This window comes from Anomaloglossus baeobatrachus, chromosome 2 (assembly GCF_048569485.1).
Source record: "Anomaloglossus baeobatrachus isolate aAnoBae1 chromosome 2, aAnoBae1.hap1, whole genome shotgun sequence".
Classification (NCBI taxonomy): Eukaryota; Metazoa; Chordata; class Amphibia; order Anura; family Aromobatidae; genus Anomaloglossus; species Anomaloglossus baeobatrachus.
The window spans coordinates 695,059,653-695,078,070 of record NC_134354.1 but is presented as its reverse complement, the minus strand read 5'-3'; the positions used below and the strand labels follow the sequence as shown (position 1 = coordinate 695,078,070).

Sequence of the window (18,418 nt, the reverse complement as noted above, 5' to 3'; positions counted from 1 at the left end):
GCACCCGTCGCCCCAGGCCCGCCTGCCCTGGTGCCGGACCCACCACTGGCTGCAGCTCCGCGGCCCCCCCCACCGTCCGCGAGGGGTAAAGCTGGCCTCTGTCACCGCCGGGCACTCTCCCCGTCCGGGAGCCGCCGCATCCAGCAATCCAGGCCGCGGCTCGGACCGGAAATAGGCCGCAGACAAGCCACGCCCCCCTCCCGGCTGCCGCGGCCCGGACGGAGATTCCTCCCGCGGCCGGAGCAGCAGCTGAGTACTGCCCTGCCCACGTCCTACCGCGGAGGGTCCCCGAAGGGGCTCTCACATCTCCTCCTCGCTCCCCCCGCACACGGCAAGTACCTGAGATATGAGGGAGGGGGGACGCCGCCCGCAGCTGACAGGGGAGCGAGGGGAAAGTGCCAACAGGTTAACCCCCAGCAGCCAAGGCGTGGGACCGCGCTGCCAGGGGCCCGTGCACTGCCATGATGAATTCGCTGGTCCCGGGTAGCAGCCATCCTGTCGCACGTCCGGATCGTTCCATATCCGGAAGTCTGGTGATGTGAGGGGCTGGGGAACCTCCATTATGACGTCCTTGTACAGATCTTTGTGTCCTTCTAAATACTCCCACTCCTCCATGGAGAAATAGAAGGTGACGTCCTGACACCTTATAGGAACCTCTCCAGTCAGATCGTTCTATATCCGGAAGTCAAGAGAGAGGGGGTAAGTCAAAGTCCTTTACTTACACCCCTCAACTGTCCCACCTCTTCCTCCAGGGAACTCCTCCTACCCACCAATCCCTCTATTCTGCCTTATAAACAAACCATTCCTGTTTCCATTAACCCCATCACTCCTTCCCTTCCCTCTAGTCATGTCGCCCCTCCACCCTATGGGTTCCATGGCTTTCTGATATGCTTGAGAAGAGATGCTCACAGCTATGTGACAAACTATTCTTTGTGTATTGAGTGACAGGGAGGAAAACACTATAATCAGTTGTTGCATTTTCACTTCTCAAAAAATGTCTAGAATATGGTAGCACACCTTTGCCAGGGTTCAGCCCTCTGGGTCTATACTTACAATTGAGAATCCCAGGGCCATAAATAACACAAATAACATGTTGTACAAAACTCCGGAAATATGTCACAGCAATGCTGTACAACAAACCAATCATGTACATCTAATATAAAGCAAAAATGGCCGGTATGAGCCTTTATTTTTTTTTCCAAAGCATTTACAGTAATATAATTAGCATTTAGCAAATCAATATTTAAAACATATTTTTTACTTAGAAAATAATTACTAGTAACAGTTTTGTATATAAAGTACATTAGCAGCAGTATAAAGCACTGACATCAGGAATATAACAAGAGCAATGTGTAGTATAGCGTTAATCGGTAAAATCCAGAAGAAATCGGAATTCCAGCAAAATCATCCTTCAAAAAAAACCATTTTTATTGCGACATATTAAAAAACACGGAGAAAAAAATCCTTCCACCACCAAAGACCACAGAAAAAAAGCATACGCATTTCAGACACAGTGCTTAATTATAGCCTTATATGTGTTCGAAAAGCGTACGCTTTGTTTGTTGTTATACTCTTTTTGCTGGAATTTTGCTTTAAACAGAGAAGAGTCTCATATTTGCCATCGCAAACAAAGAAAAGTGAATACATATAAAGAAAATATATATGTTACTCAACACTTCGTGATTAAAAATATCATATAGGTTTATAGGTTTTTTGTTGATCCATTCATCAATTGATGTAAACTTGTACGTACACCCATATTTCAATCTCTGGTGTGCTTGGCTATTTTTCTAACTCCTATAGAAGTGAATACAGAGGTGTATTCAGAGTGGCAAAAAGGTTAGGCCCCACCTTCAGGACAGGCTGAGGTCTGAGCGATAGCGCCAGCATACATCAGACATACATGTGTAAATGTATGTATATAGACATGGCGGACTCATTTTTGTGATACTTTACACACATATATATATATATATATATATATATATAGTATATCACAAAAATGAGTCAACCCTAACATTTTTGTAATTATACTATTATATCTCTTCACAGGACAATACTGGAGGAATGACACTTTGATACAATGTTAAATAGTCAGTGTATGGCTTGTGCAAAAGTGTAAATTTGGTGCCCTCTAAATAACTCAACACACAGGTATTAAACCGCTGGCAACAATAATGAGTTCTTCTCTAGGTGAAAATGGGCAAATTGTACCCAATTAGCCATTCTCCCTCCCTGGTGTCATGTGACATTAGTGGTAAAAGGTATCTGGTGTGAATGGGGAATAGATGTGTTACATTTGGTGTTATCACTCACACACTCTCACATACTGGGCACTGGAAGTTCAACACGGCACCTCATGACAAAGAATTCTCTGAGGATCTGAAAAAAAGAATTGTTGCTTTATGTAAAGATGGCCTAGATTATAAGAAAATTACCACCACCCTCACACTGAGCAGCTGAACGGTGGCCAAGATCATGCAGTGGTTTAACAAGACAGGTTCCACTCAGAACAGGCCTCGCCATGGTCGACCAATTTCTATCTTTATATTGTGTGATTATTATCTTTGCATGTGTAACAGGAGCATAAACAGAAGAGGGCCTCTGTGCAAGAACAATATGTAGCTCATCACAATGCATAAATCTTCCTGTTTTGAAGATGGGCCCCTGCACAGGTTGTACAATGGGTATGTCTGGCTATAATGTGTGATTAGTATAAAAAAAGAACTGAAGTCCATTAATTTATATACCTAAGAGGCAATTAATACACATAACAGTGACACAAATATAATACATTAAATTTTCTGGGTAGAAATTAGAATTATCTATAAAAACATTAAATAATTGTACACCTTGAATTTACACGAGTGATTTTGGCACAATTTGATTCATGTAATTCTTAATTTTCACATATTTAAAATTAGAAATTGTTTTAATGATAACAAGACTATGTATTTATCACTAGTAGAGTAAGAGATGGCAGTGACATTAGGTGGTTTACTAGAATCCAGATGCCTCTCAGTTATCTGACGTATTGCTCTTTACACTCCATGAACTACTGCTTGTTCGAGATCGGGAAGACCTTTGGAAATCGGGTCTTCTCACATCTGCAGACAAAAGAGAGACATATTTCAAGTATATAAAGAAATGCACAAATAGCTAACTCACCATTTCCACATTCTGGCGTGTGTCACGATGTCCGCACAGGATATGCCTGGTCCAGGTTAACCGAAATTCAATAAGAAGAAAATCAAAATCCAGCGGACCACAGGCAGGGATGAATAAATAGTCCATTTATTTCAAACTTTAAAAATACAAATGTGTGGTATTGGTGCGGCACCCCTGAGGCTCTGGTCTCCACAGGGTACTGCACCTCAATTAAGGTGCAGTATCTATCTCAGGTAAGGGGGGTTAATCACCGGTGTTCTACATTCACACACTACATACAGCTTAGGAGCCTTCACACAGGGTGGGATGGCTCAGGTTAGGCAGGGAGGTGGCCATCGCGATCATGGGACTTCCCCGGTCACTGAAGCCAGCCACCTGGGGGCGGGATCCAACTGGGTAGATATAGGTGCAACACACTCACATCAGAAAGGAGATCTGTTGGGACCATAGTTCTGACAAGACACCTTTGGAAAACTAGGACTTTACTAGGCCCGGGGCTTGGAGCGGTAGCTCAGCCAGGGTACCTAAGTACTGAGAGGGACACCCTAGAAATAGGACGCTCTCTCTCTCCTTCTCTCTTCAAGCACCGGTGGTGGCCCCTTACTTGCCTGGGATTGACTGAAGCCCATCACAGCAGTGACCAGTACTACTGGGCTGGCGACTGAAGCTGTGAGTAAACTACATCTTGAACCCGCAGAAACTGTGTTGGCTTGTCCTTACCGGCGTCACCACCCAGCACTTTGGTGCCAACCGCCATTACCTCCCCTCTTCATCCACCCGGGGCCCACTCCACCTTTGGGGAGTGACACCATCCCGGCTGCCTTAACACCTGCCCTGGTGAGGAATTCTGCAGCGGCGGCTACAACTGGCCATAATCCACAGCTGGCATAACGAAAAACTTTCCCAAGTACCCCGCTTCCCCCCACCATTTACTGTACGCCTCGGGGCAGCAGAACCAGGCAAGGCTACCCCGTGACAGCGCCTGACCTGACCCACAACCGGCCGGCAACGAGTAGGTTAACCATCTGCCCCGTGGGGCACTACAGTGGCATCCACAAAGAAACACAAGACAAGAGATCCAACGCGTTTCGACAAGCAACAATTTCTTCCATCAATAAGGCGGGCTTTACACGCTGTGACATCGCTAGCAATTGCTGGCGATGTCGAGCGCGATTGCACCCGCCCCCATCGTATATGCGATATCTGGTACTAGCTGCCGTAGCGAACATTATCGCTACGGCAGCTTCACATGCATATACCTGGTTGGCGATGTCGCCGTGACCGCCGAACAATCCCTCCTTCAAGGGGGAGGTGCGTTCGGCGTCACAGCGACGTCACTAAGCAGCCGCCCAATAGAAGCGGAGGGGTGGAGATGAGCGGGACAAAACATCCCGCCCACCTTCTTCCTTCCGCATTGGCAGTGGACACAGGTAAGGAGATGTTTGTCATTCCTGCGGCTTCACACACAGTGATGTGTGGTGCTGCAGGAACGACAAACAACATCGTATCTGCAGCAGCGACATTATGGAAATGAACGACGTGACAAAGATCAGCGATATTTTACGCTTCTGCGCTCGTTCATCGTCGCACCTAGGATTTACATCTTGCGATCTCGCTACCGGCGCCGGATGTGCGTCACTAACGACTTGACCCCGACGATATATCGGTAGCAATGTCGCAACGTGTAAAGCCCGCCTAAGACTTAACGATTGTTGGTTGTCGAAAATGCATTGTATCCCTTGTCTTGTGTTTCTTTTGTGGATGCCAATACCACACATTTGTATTTTTAAAGTTTTCTATAAATGGACTTTTTATTCATCCCTGCCTGTGGTCCGCTGAATTTGCTTTTCTTCTTATTGGATCATATTTCAAGTGTTCTTTAGACAATGTTTTAGTGAAAATTTTTCTTGTCACTTGTTTTAGGTTTGGTTATTTGGCTTGGTCCGGTAATTGTCATGACATTTAAAGTGTACTGTACAATATAATTTTAGATAACCATTGGAAAATCCCCACCAATCACAGAGGTGTAACACTGGATTATTAACTAAAGGGCTATTTAGATGAGCTGATTTCAGACCCTTAAAGGGAACCTGTCAGCAGAAATTTCGCCCAAAAGCTAAAAGATTCCCCCTCTGCAGCTCCTGGGCTGCATTCTAGAAAGGTCCCTGTTATTAGTGTGCCCCATGTGAGACCAAAATAAAGACTTTATAAAGTGGTACCTTTTTGTGTTCAGATAGTGTAAATGTGACACGGGGGCGGGCTCTCTGGCGTCCGTTATTCTGCCCCCTGGTCCTGTATGCCGCCCCCATCGCTCCTTTCCATAGCTGATTCACCGCCCACTGCTCCAGCCATCCCCGCACATGCCCAGTGCCAGTCTCACGGGACTGAGCAGTGTGACCGCTGGTGACGTGTGCGCAGGCAAGTGATTATGAGCGGGGCTGTGATTGTTATCAGCAAGTACCCGCCCATAATCTCGTGAGCGCGCAAACCTCACCAGCGGTCACACTGTGCTCAGGGTAGTGCTAGACTGTATGGGCTGCTTCCAGGGATGACGTCCCTTTTGTCACGTGATAGGGGCGTGTTCAAAATACTATCACGTGACAAAAGGGATGTCATCCCTGGAAGCAGCCCATACAGTCTAGCACTACCCTGAGCACAGTGTGACTGCTGGTGAGGTTTGCGCGCTCACGAGATTATGGGCGGGTACTTGCTGATAACAATCGCAGCCCCGCTCATAATCACTTGCCTGCGCACACGTCACCAGTAGTCACACTGCTCAGTCCCGTGAGACTGGCACTGGGCATGCGCGGGGATGGCTGGAGCAGTGGGCGGTGAATCAGCTATGGAAAGAAGCGATGGGGGCGGCATACAGGACCAGAGGGCAGAATAACGGACGCCAGAGAGCCCGCCCCCGTGTCACATTTACACTATCTGAACACAAAAAGGTAGCACTTTATAAACTCTTTATTTTGGTCTCACATGGGGCACAATAATAACAGGGACCTTTCTAGAATGCAGCCCAGGAGCTGCAGAGGGGGAATCTTTTAGCTTTTGGGCGAAATTTCTGCTGACAGGTTCCCTTTAATAGGAGCTTCTCACCCATGCACAAGATGATCAGCTGTTCTATACTGTCTTATTTACATTGGCCAACAAAGAAATGATGGAAACAGAACAATTACTAATACAATCTGTTCCCATATAGCATTGTATCATTGATAACACTTGTCCCTGCTCACATGGGGCAATCTTCTGCAATAATAAAGATTTCTATGCCAACGTAAATGATGTAACTGCTCTACAAATGAGTATTTGTTCATTCATTGGGTGTTTGCCAGAAAGTTAACTAAGACCAATAATTAGGAATGAGTGTTATTACGAACATGCGTTCGGCCATTATCTACTCATCTAAATGGGCCTGGGCCTTAAGACTTTCATATGATCTCATCATGATATCATTGACAAATAACTATGTCTTCTCAATGCTAAGTATTTTTCTGTCTATCTTGCTCTTCTGGGTGATTATGTGGGTCAGACAAGTTTCTGCCAGATATGTCTAAGAGCAAATTACTCCACTATCCCTACAGAGAACATGATAAAAAAACACCAAAATCTCAGGACTCAAGAGGAAACGTCTGAATGTTCAGGACAGACAGCATTTGGCCAATAGTTATCTAAGGTTTATTAGGGCCTTTAGATATCATAATAAGTGTCCTTTTATTCTTCATACACATTTCAATACAATATTAAAGGGGTTGTCCAATACTTGGACAACCTCTTCTCAATTTCTATATTTTCCCATGTAATATAATAACAGTCTATACTCGGTTGTGGTGGGGGGCATTCTAGGGACATTGGTGCTTGGGGTCCAGTTCTAACATTCTTATTAGAGATGAGCGGTTCCGTTAAGGTTCAGTTCACCGGCAGCAAACGAGCCTAGCTCAAGCTTGACCTGAACCCCGGATCCAGTCAATGATTGGCAGTTTGAGTCTCTGCCCACATAGAGCTAGCCATAAGCAGAATACTTCCGGGGGAGGGTGAGCCACACTACATCTGATCACGCAGTTGTTACCTCCAATGTGAGCCGTTCAAACACAGCAAGTGACTCGGACAGGGCTGAGCACCGAGTGTACCCGAGCACAGCGATGTCTGCACATGTTTTATTCACACATAAAGCATCCAATCCACGAACCTGAACCTTGAGTTTTAATTTTGGTGTTTTGTTCGAAAACCAAACCTCAGGTTCACTCATCTCTAGTTCTTATGTCACGTGAACCTTTCTGCCGATCTGCTGTAGCTTCTTCAGTCTCATTCCTGACATCTGGAGAAGTCGGAGAGCAGCAGCAGCTCTCCCTTATCCTGGTGTTAGTTTCATCCAATGGAAATGAGATTGAAGCAGAAGCTGATTGACTGCAGGGCTCTCGACGTAACTGTTGAACGGCGCCAGAAGTAGAGGTTGTTTTTATTGTACAGGTGAATATAGAAATTAGGAAGAAGTGATCCAAGTAGTGGACAACCCCTTTAATGTAGATTTGTGCTCTTACCGTTTTCACGGTGAATATTCACAACAGGAGGTGACTGTAACCTGCAAAATAAAATTTATGATAAAAATTAGAACATCTGAGTATGTGACATAACACGAACAAGAGAGATACAGTGATGCATCGTCACTTTTCACACAGCCGCCATAACCATGCTTAGTCTGCATAGTTCCATAGCAATATAAGGTTAGGTGCAGGGCAGTACACAATATATCAAAGTAGCGCCCAAGTGCGGTTTGATAGATCTGACATTTTTTGGGACATTAGTGATCAATCCAACTTATAATTATTTGTACCTGCCCTTTATGAGTTTCAGGACATTGCAATATGGTAAATTATAGGCTCTCACCTGCTCTCTTCTCCTTCCAGCAGTTTTTTATATGTAACAATCTCAATATCCAGAGCTAGTTTGACATTCATCAGCTCCTGGTATTCCCGCAGCTGCAGGGCGACATCCTGTTTTGCTTTTTGCAGGGCTTCCTGTATTTCCACCAGTTTTGCATTGGCGTCTTGGACAGACGTATTACTGTTTGCTTTGGCTGATGACACTTGTTGCTCCAACTGTGCGCACTGCAGATGGCAAAGTATCAAGCATTGAAACATGAATGCGGTAAAATTATCACTAATGGTGGAAATCATTGTCATAGTAATTAAACCAAAGTTGATTCATATGCAAATATTACATTTTAGTATTTTAATATCAGTTGATACCATTATTCTGCCTCCTGTTTGATTAAAATTCATCTTGAACTGAATAGTCATTAAGTTCTATATTTTCTTTTTTTTATTTTGATTTCCCTTTCATAAAGTCTACACACCCTTTGATAGATGAGGACTTAGTGAAAGATTGCCAATCGGATACATTATATTTACATCAATGAATAAGAATATACTTGTACAGTTGACTAGCAATATGCAGTGTGCACCCTCACTCCTTCATAAAGAAAAGCATCTAAGATGTCAAGCAAGATGGACTCAATGTATCATATAGCAAAGTCCATTGTACTAAATTTGCACAGTTTTAGCCTGTCTGGTCTAGTTGTGTCCTGTCTGTCATGTCAGGTGCGAGAGGACACCCAGCGAGCTATACAACTCTAAGGGTGGCGTTACATGAGATGATATATCGTGCGATCGCATGAGCGACCGCACCCACCCCTGTCGTTTTTGCGTCACGGGCAATTCATTTCCCGTGTCATACAAAGTCGTTAAACCCCCGTCACACGTACTTACCTCCATAACGACGTCACTGTGGGCGGCGAACATCCTCTTCCTGAAGGGGGAGTGACGTTCGGCGTCACAGCGATGTCACACAGCGGCCGGCCAATAGAAGCAGAAGGGCGGAGATGAGCGGGACGTAACATTCCTCCCACCTCCTTCCTTCCTCATTGCCGGTGGGACGCAGGTAAGTTGTTGTTCGTCGTTCCCGGGGTGTCACACGTAGCGATGTGTGCTGCCACGGGAACGACGAACAACCGGCGCGCAGAAGGAGGAACGACATTATGGAAATGAACGACGTATCAACGAGCAACGATAAAGTGAGTATTTTTGCTCGTTAACAGTCGTTCGGAGGTGTCACACGGTACGACATCTCTAACGATGCCGGATGTGCGTCACGAATTCCGTGACCCCGACGACATATCGCACGATATATCGTACCGTGTAACGCCGCCCTAAGGGAAAACAAGGGAAGATGTAACGGAAGGTCCTGGCACTAGGGAGAGGGAAGTGGGGCACTCACGTGAGGCTAATCCCTACACTACCTAGTGTCCGAAGATGGGTCTTTCTTCCCATATGCCATGTCACATGTCTAGGCCCTTGCTGGCCCTGAACTCACCCTGACTAGTGTGTAGGCCAGCAAGACGCTAGACTTACTACTGAAATAAAACAACACTAGGAAGGTAAGAGAAATGGGTTGGGAAAGACACAACGAATAGATGATTTCCAGTATAAAAGAATTGTGGTATTCTAAGGAGTTCACATGGGTGAGCATAGCACAAAGGCAGGTCAATATTGGCATAAATATATGAGCATGAGCCTATAGTTTAGAATGTTGTTTCAGGGATTCCTAACATCTCCTAATAATGGGCCACTGTAATAAATTTGGCACAGTTTTGCCTGGCTGGTCTAGTTTCCTTTATGAGTCTATAACAATACTAATCCTTTGAAGATTTGTGCTGTAATATTACATCACTCTGATCATTTCCACACTGACACTGTGCCCGTGCGATCAATAGCAGGACCACAGCTGTCTAAAAAAATAAACAAAATGCAAAAAAATTAAAATAAACAAAATAAAGAGATGGAATTGCTGTTTTTTGTATTTGTCCCTCAAATAAATAGTATCGGTCTGTAGAATAAGGGGAACATGTTATTTGATACATTGATGACCTATCCTGAGGATAAGTGAGCAATGTTAAAGGGGTGGTTCACTACTCTGCAGTAGTGACCACATCTCTGTAAAACTGATAGGGAAAGCGTTTTCTAAATACCTTGTGTTACCAATAGTGCCTCTGAGCAGCGCTATCGCGGTCCGCTCTTGCCCAGTGAGTGATATTCTGGGCTTCATGACCTCAGGAATCTGGTGATGTCATGTCAACTTCCAGTTGACTTGACATCATCGAGGTGGTCCCCAGTCTCCATGAGTGACTGGGCTGTGGTTGGAGTGTCACTGCTCATCACAGCCCAGCATCTCACACGCTTTCTCCTTCACCAAAGCGCGCCGCAAGAGACAGAGATGCTGGACTGTGACGAGCGGTGAAACACTGCCCACAGCCCAGTCACTCAAGGAGACTAGGGCCGGCCTCGGTAATGTCGGGTCAACTGGAAGTTGACATGACATCACCGGATCCCAGAGGTCAAGTAGCCTAGTGAGCCACGCGATGGGGTAGAGCGGACCGCAGTAGCGCCACTCAGAGGCTTAATTTGCAACACAAGGTATTTAGAAAAAGCCTCCCCTGTCAGTTTTACAGAGATGTGGTCACTACTGCAGAGTAGTGAACCACCTCTTTAAAGTCCTGGATAACTTTAGCTTCAATAGCCTTGGTGCTTTACATTTTTACAAATGGATTGAGGTCCGAGCTCATGGAAATGATCTTCTAAGCTGTTTTGGGTGCATTTCTCCTTTGTGTTTATAACTCAAAAATATTTAGCATTAATATTTTTATTTGATCGATAAAAGTAAATCAGATTACGCTAATAAATGAAATAGAAATCTTAGGTTATCAACTTAAAAATGGAGTTTTATATTCTTCACGCATCTAGAAATGTTTTATTTTTGTTTCCATTGTTTTTCCTCTTTGAACACTAGGAATTTTATGGGTGTTAACTATGAAAACCATAGTAAATATCCTAATGTTTTTTTTCCCTTCATTGTTTATATACAGTAATTGTGTAACTCAATAGGGCTGTGTTTGTGCTATGTAAATATTTCTACAATTCACAGATCATTTCCATGACTACAGTCACTATAAATGTAAATGTGAGGACAAAAAAAACATCTAACTTTTAGTCTAAGGTAGATGCAACCCTGTACAATAAAGCCAGTGTGAAATCCGTGTTGGTATCTGCCACCTCTTTTCCTGTTTCTATCACATCCTGGTGACAATGCTAAGGTCCTGTGTAATTTTCTGTGAATTATGGCATCATCCAGGCACAAAGCTTGGGGGTTAACTTTTAGTTTGTTTGCTGGCTATTTAAGCTCCTTAATCCCTGCTCCCCACTGCCAGTTATAGGCACTGCTTGATGTGGTTTGCACATGTTTCGACCTCCAGTCATATGTTGACTATTCTTTTTTGCCTGACATTTCTGCTGCTCTTCTGGACCTCCTAGTATTGAAATGGTTTCCCGACCATTCTCTCTGCCAGGCTGTACTACCGGTCAGGCAGCATCTACAGTGCCCGTGTTACAGTTTAACTGCCCTAAAAACGAATAGATCAAATCAAGCTGTAGTTAATCAAATTCTAGCTCTGACCCAGTTTGCTCAGGACTTTGTAGTTTGGATCCAACATCATGAAACCATACAGGTTCAAGTCACTGCAGCAATGCTAACTACTTCTAAGACTAAAGTGAATTTACCGAACAGTTTTTCCAAAAATGGAGGGAAAACATCAAGAGTTGGAAAATTTTAGTGTATCTTCATGTTGGGAAAATATATTGTGACATTTGAAGGTGTTTTATGTCAGAATTGTGGTGTAAACACTATGATGAATTGGGGCCAATGTGTGTTTACATGGAATTCCAGAAAATATCATTTCTATCCAGGAGACTCAGTTTGGCTTCAAATTCTGGAGCGCATTCTGAAACAGAGACAGGGTGGATGTCCTTTTCATCTGCTAGGACCCACGTTCATTAGTCCAGGGTCGATGTCCTTTTCATCTGCTAGGATCCAGGTTCATTAGTCCAGGGTCATAGTCCTTTTCATCTGATAGGACCCAAGTTCATAACTCCTTATGAAAAAACTGAAGTTGTCAATCCTTATAAAAGTTCTCGTCATTCTGTTATACCCAACATACAGTAGGTCAAAAGTCCCTACTAAAAAGGTTCCGTTTGCCTTTATATCCTGTTGGTAATCCTCCTTCTGCTGGCTTTGATTAGAGGTAGTCTAGAGTATGAGGATAAAAAGATCCTTAATTCCTGGGTGATAAGGGGATACTTGCAATACATTGTATACTAAAAAGGTTACAAGCTGTAAGAAAGATCTTGGGTGGCAGCTAATAAAATCAATGCTGTCAATCTTTTCTTTACCCTGCTAAATCTAGCTCTATGGGCTGAAGACCCGTCTATGATGGATTATTGTGACCTCCATTTCGGTGCCAAATCCTCTGTTACTGCTTTAAATACTCACCGTCCTGCCACTTTCTGTGTTTACTATTGTCTGCAGCAGTGATGTCAGGTCGTCAGCATGGTGGACAATAACTGAGCTCATTGGCTCTGTCCGTGTTGGTGGCATGACCTGCTCAGAGTCTTGGCACTCAATGACTGACTGCAGCGCTGTCGATGTGCCGTCATGGTTGCAAACAATAAGACACTAGGAGCAGCGGTGGAGACTCAGCACTGGACCCAGAGAGTGTGAAGTAGAGTTTAAAATAAACTGAAGTCGGGTGATACATTTTCCAAAACCAGAAAACCCTTTAAAGTGTAAAGTAATGTGAAAGAATGTCCATATAAGAGTATCAATCTTTAAGAAAAGAAAGGTGACTAGTTATCCTAATCCTTATGCCTTTTGCTTATGCTGAACAACTGTACCCCATAGGTATCTCCTCTGACCCCATACACTTGACTGAGCACTCTTGTTTTCATTATGTGAGAGCCACTGTCAATCTCTTCTTACAGTGGCTTATCACAAATGAGACCAAACGAAGAGCCGCTGACCTTCCAGTCCACTGTTCTATCTCTCCCCCCACATCATCTGTTGAGGAGGAGTTGAGAGACCCTCATACACACTAGACTATGGGCTGATTACTCTAATATCTATGGCTTCAGCCTGTATTTACAGGGAATCTGTCAGCATGATTTTGCAATGTAAGCTGAGGACAGCATGCTGCAAGGGTTAAAAAAGAAAATACAACCATGCTTCTCTTATCTGTGTGCCAGTTATTGTTTACTTAACCTAAAGGGTTTATTACCCTCTGATTAACATTAGAGGACTACGAAGTTGTGTGCCAATTTATCTGACACACCCCCTGCTGTTATTGTGCACTGACTGAGAGATGTCAATCTCTTATGAGAGCCCGGTGTGGGCAGGACAGCTCTGCTACACTCAATTCTTCAGTAATTTCAGAACTTCTTCACCCAATAATCTAAGTTAAACGTGGTTAGTTTCAGAATCTCTTTGCCTACATCATGCTGCTTTCAGATGAAATGGCAAAAACCTGCTGACAGATTCCTATTAAAGCCTAGAAATCATACCTCTGTTCAGTTGAAGCTAATTTTTGACCAGAATCTGACATTTGGCCTCATATTCACTGTAAAATGTGTACATGAGGCAATATCACAACAGAATTCTCTGTAAATCCATACTATGGAGTTGCATAGCATCTTTGTGCCATGCTCCGATGTGATCCAGATGTGTGAAAAAGGGAATGTCTCTAGGAAAGAATAGCCCTTTAATATGACAGCCAATGAAGCAATTTACGGTATATTTTTTCTCTATCATAATCCAATAAAAGATTTGCCTACATGCCCCTTTGGATGCACTATGACATCATAATATGTGCAAATCATTAAAGCAACTTATTCGCAGAATTTGAACCAATAAGAAATTCTAGTAATTTTTTGCTATACATCTTGTATTGCAGTGGATTTACTTTCAGTTAATGCTGAAAGGGTTAAGGACACTTTCCCTTCTGGCTGAGATTACTCATAGCCTTTTCACAGCTGCAGCATCTTATCATCATGCCCTTCCACTATATTTATGCAATCCTGGCTTTACTCCATGCTGGTGACAGAATCTCTATAAGGCCGGAGTGACACTTGCACGTATCGCGCTCGAGTCTCGCATCCCATCACCCGACAAAGCTGCACACTCCTGACAGGAGCGGGTAGGCTGCATGTATTTCTATGCAGCTGAGACGCTCCTGTCCGAAGGGCATCAGGCCATGCCGGGTGATGCAATGCGAAACGTGCGCGAGATATGCACAAATGTGACTCTGGCCTATCAAACCACTTTCAAGGAGCCAATCTCTGAAGAAGCTTAGGTGTCATTTTAGTTGCAGCTGTGAAGATTCATGCTGGAGAAACTTAGGATTGCTATGTGTTGTGTCTTTCCCCATCCATTTGTCTTATCTTTCTTCTGTTGTTTTATCGGAAAAGTGGGACTAGTGTCTTGCTTCCCTACTCACTTTGCAGGGTAAATATAGTATCAGCGAGGGCCTAAGCATGTGATGGCGCACGGGGGAAGGACCCGTCTAGAGACGTTAGGGAGTGCAGGGATCAGCCACAGGTGAGTGTGACGTGGTGACCGCTCTTCCTATTGCCAGGGCCTTCCTTAAACATCTCCCCTGGTTTTCCCTCTGTGTTGCGCCATGCACCGGGTATTCCTTCATCCCGGCGTGACTGGTTTTTCGTAGCCAGAAGCTTAATGCATATGTGCTGTTTGGGAACTGCAGTGTATGCAGGTTTTGAGTGCTGGACAAGATGACATCAGAAATCGTGGTTCTGTCAATCAAGATTAAGGAGATAGCATTGGGGCAGTGTTTATGATTGCGCCCAGAGCACTTCTCTCTGTAAAAACAGCTTTTGCAATCTAATTTGCATCAAGATTGAAACTTTGTATATCGATTCAAGCTGTATCAACCAGCAACAAGAACAAAAGTGTTTTCGGTAGGCTACCCAGTGCTGTTTTAAGCTATGTGCCCACATTGCTTTTTGTGTGCTTCTTTTCTGCACACAAAGAGCATGTTTTGGCAGGAAAAAAGCAGCTGAAAAAAATGTGCAGTTTTTATTGTGTTTGTTCACCTGCTTTGTTTCCTGCTTTTTTTGGTGCTTTTTTTAGTCATGGCGATTGGGGGGGGTTCAGGCGCTGATATTACAGCTGGGACCTGGCCCTCACTACCCGGAGCGGTGCCCGCGTCATTCCAGGCAGTTTAAACCCCTGAGTGCTGTGATCAGTGCAATCACAGCATTCAGAAGGCATGGAGAGGACTTACCTCTCCCTAGTAATCGTATCCCTGTAATGCAATCAGAGGGACCCGATCGCTGCCATAGTAATCCTGGGTCATCACCATGATGACCCTGGGTTACTGAGCTACAGAGAGCATCACACACCATGCTGTATGCACTGTGTGTGAGGAGTAGTGCTGCGATATAATCACCTGTAGTGATAAAGCATTGCACGGGATTATTGAAACATAGAAAAAAAATCAGAGACAATTGATACGCTGCTTCTTTTTTCAGCAACAAAATCTGGAAGGAAAAAAGAAGCAGCGTGTGCACAGCGAGTCAGGATTCTCATAGACTTGGCTGGGATGCTTTTTCCTTGCTTTTATTGATTAAAAGAGTAAGGAAAAATGCATGAAAATGTGTGCACACAGCGTTAACGTTGAGAAATCTGTTTGCCTTAAAGCGTAACCGTTGTTTTAATTTTTACTTCATAAATCAATAGTTCACATGAAAATAAGGAACTGTGTAATATTTCTTATCAGACAAATTTGCTTCTTTCTCTGTCAGTGAAGACTGTCCCATTCCTGAGATACCGTGTTTTTCCAAAAATAAGACACTGTCTTATATTTTTTTTGCCCCCCAAAAAAGCACTAGGGCTTATTTTTGGAGGAGGTCTTATTCTTGGAGAAACACTGTTGGGGGTAAGTTTACCCCCCAAAAAAGCAAACCCCCCCACTTCCCAGGAGACTCATACTCACCAGACCCGGACGTCTGCATGGTTCCCAGGTCCTCCTGTGATCTCTGGTCAGTGCTTCACGCCGTTCTCCCCTGCTGCTGGCTGACACACACAGCAGATCACACACACAAACACAGCAGATCACACATATACACAAACACACAGCAGATCTCACACACACAGCAGATCACACACACACACACACACACAGCAGATCACACACACACACACACCCACAGCAGATTGCAGATATACACAGCAGATCACACACAGCAAATCGCAGGCACACACAGCCGATCACAGATACACACAGCCAATCACAGGTACACACATCCGATCGCAGGCACACACACACACACACAGGAGATTGCAAATATACACAGCAGATCGCAGATATACACAGCAGATCACACACAGCAGATCGCAGGCACACACAGCAGATCACAGATACACGCATCCCATCGCAGGCACACACAGCCGATCACAGATACACACATCCGATCACAGACACACACAGCCAATCACAGATACACACATCCGATCACAGGCACACACAGCCGATCACAGATACACACATCCGATCACAGGCACACACAGCCGATCACAGATACACACATCCGATCACAGGCACACACAGCCGATCACAGATACACACATCCGATCACAGGCACACACAGCCAATCACAGATACACACATCCGATCACAGGCACACACAGCCGATCGCAGAAAAACACAGCCGATCGCAGACACACAGCAGATCATACACACACACAAACACACATCATATCATATCACATCCAGCGCTTACGGCTGCAGGGAATGAAGCAAGTCACGTGTCCGGCCACAGGTCCTGTTCGTTGCGCTCCACTGCACTGCCTCTCAGGATTCTGAGAAGAGATCGGTGTCGCTAGATGAGGTGAGTGTGTATGCGATCCGATGTGTGTGCGATCCGATGTGTGTGCGATCTGATGTTTGTGTGTGTGATTTGATGTTTGCGTGTGATCCGATGTTTGTGTGTGAGATCTGATTATGTGTGCGATCTGACTGTGTGTGCGATCCAATGTTTGTGTGTGAGATCTGGTGTGTGAGTGAGATCTGATTGTGTGTGTGTGTGTGTGTGTGATCTGATGTGTGCGGGTGTGTGATCACTGCAGGTCCTGCCGCTCAGCGTCGGGTGAGTGATTGCCGGGTGCCGCTGTCTATAATGAAGTGTCCTGCAGTATCTGTACCTTTTTTAGCTGCACGGACACTTCATTATTGAACTGCGACTAGGGCTTATTTACAGGGGAGGGCTTATATTTAAGCCTTACTCCGAAAATGCTGAAAATCCCTGCTAGGGCTTATTTTTGGGGGAGGTCTTATTTTTGGAAAAACACGGTAGGAGATGGCAGCTGTTACTGATGAGATTCTATGTGGATAGAAGAGGGAGGAGGGAGGAGTCTGTCTCTAGTTCCTCCCTGTCTCTAGCTCCTCCCTCTGCCTCTAGCTCCTCCCTCCCCTGCCATCGTAACATTTCATAAGTAACAGAATTACCTCAGAATTGAGAATTTTGGTAATGACTGATCAATTCCGCCAAAGAATGAGGCAAATTCGTCTGATAAGATATATTACAAAGTTGTTTATTTTCATGTGTACTATTTATTTATGCAATAAACATTAAAATGAAGGTTATGCTTTAAAGTAACCTGAAAACTGCCAAGTGAATGTTTTCATAGTTACATAGTTATATAGGTTGAAAAAAGACCTAGGTCCATCTAGTTCAACCTTCCTCCACATTCTACATTTTGTCCCTAAAGGGTGCTTTACATGCTGTGACATTGCTAGCGATCTCATTAGCGATGTAACACGCCAGATCGCACATAGGTCATTTTTTTAATCGCCGGTCTCATGTGCGATCTGGCATGTTACATCGCTAATGAGATCGCTAGCAATGTCACAGCGTGTAAAGCACCCTTAAGTCACTTATAACCAAAAATGTTGTGTGTACTGAGGAAATCATCCAGCCCTTTTTTAAAAGCTGTTATAGTATCTGCCATTACTACCTCTTGTGGTAGGGCATTCCACAGTCTGACTGCTCTAACTGTAAAGAACCCTTTCCTATTTAGCTGCCGGAATCGCTTTTCTTCCACTCGCAGTGAGTGCCCCCTGGTCCTTAGTATTGTCTTTGGAAGAAATAAGTCATGTGCCAGTCCTTTATATTGACCACACATGTATTTATACATATAAATGAGATCTCCTCTGAGACGTCTTTTTTCTAAGCTAAACATATCTAACTTTTTCAACCTGTCATCATATGGGAGGCCTGCCATTCCTTCTAGTAGTCTAGTTACCTGCCTTTGAACTGACTCTAACTTCTGAATGTCCTTCTTAAAATGC

At 44.4% G+C, this 18,418-nt stretch overlaps 1 protein-coding gene across 1 annotated transcript in view; it reads right to left on the bottom strand.

Annotated features, from left to right (window-relative positions):
* Window positions 1–1,159: 1,159 nt before the first annotated feature.
* The window catches only part of LOC142292122 (keratin, type II cytoskeletal 80-like), a 55,411-nt gene continuing 38,152 nt past the window's right edge, over window positions 1,160–18,418 (bottom strand). The window contains exons 7-9 of the mRNA XM_075337248.1: window positions 8,056–8,276; window positions 7,710–7,750; window positions 1,160–3,107 (exon numbers count right to left, since the gene is read on the bottom strand). Of these exons, the coding sequence (XP_075193363.1) occupies window positions 3,019–3,107; window positions 7,710–7,750; window positions 8,056–8,276 (351 nt within the window). The 3' untranslated portion in view covers window positions 1,160–3,018. The remainder of the gene's footprint in view (window positions 3,108–7,709; window positions 7,751–8,055; window positions 8,277–18,418) is intronic.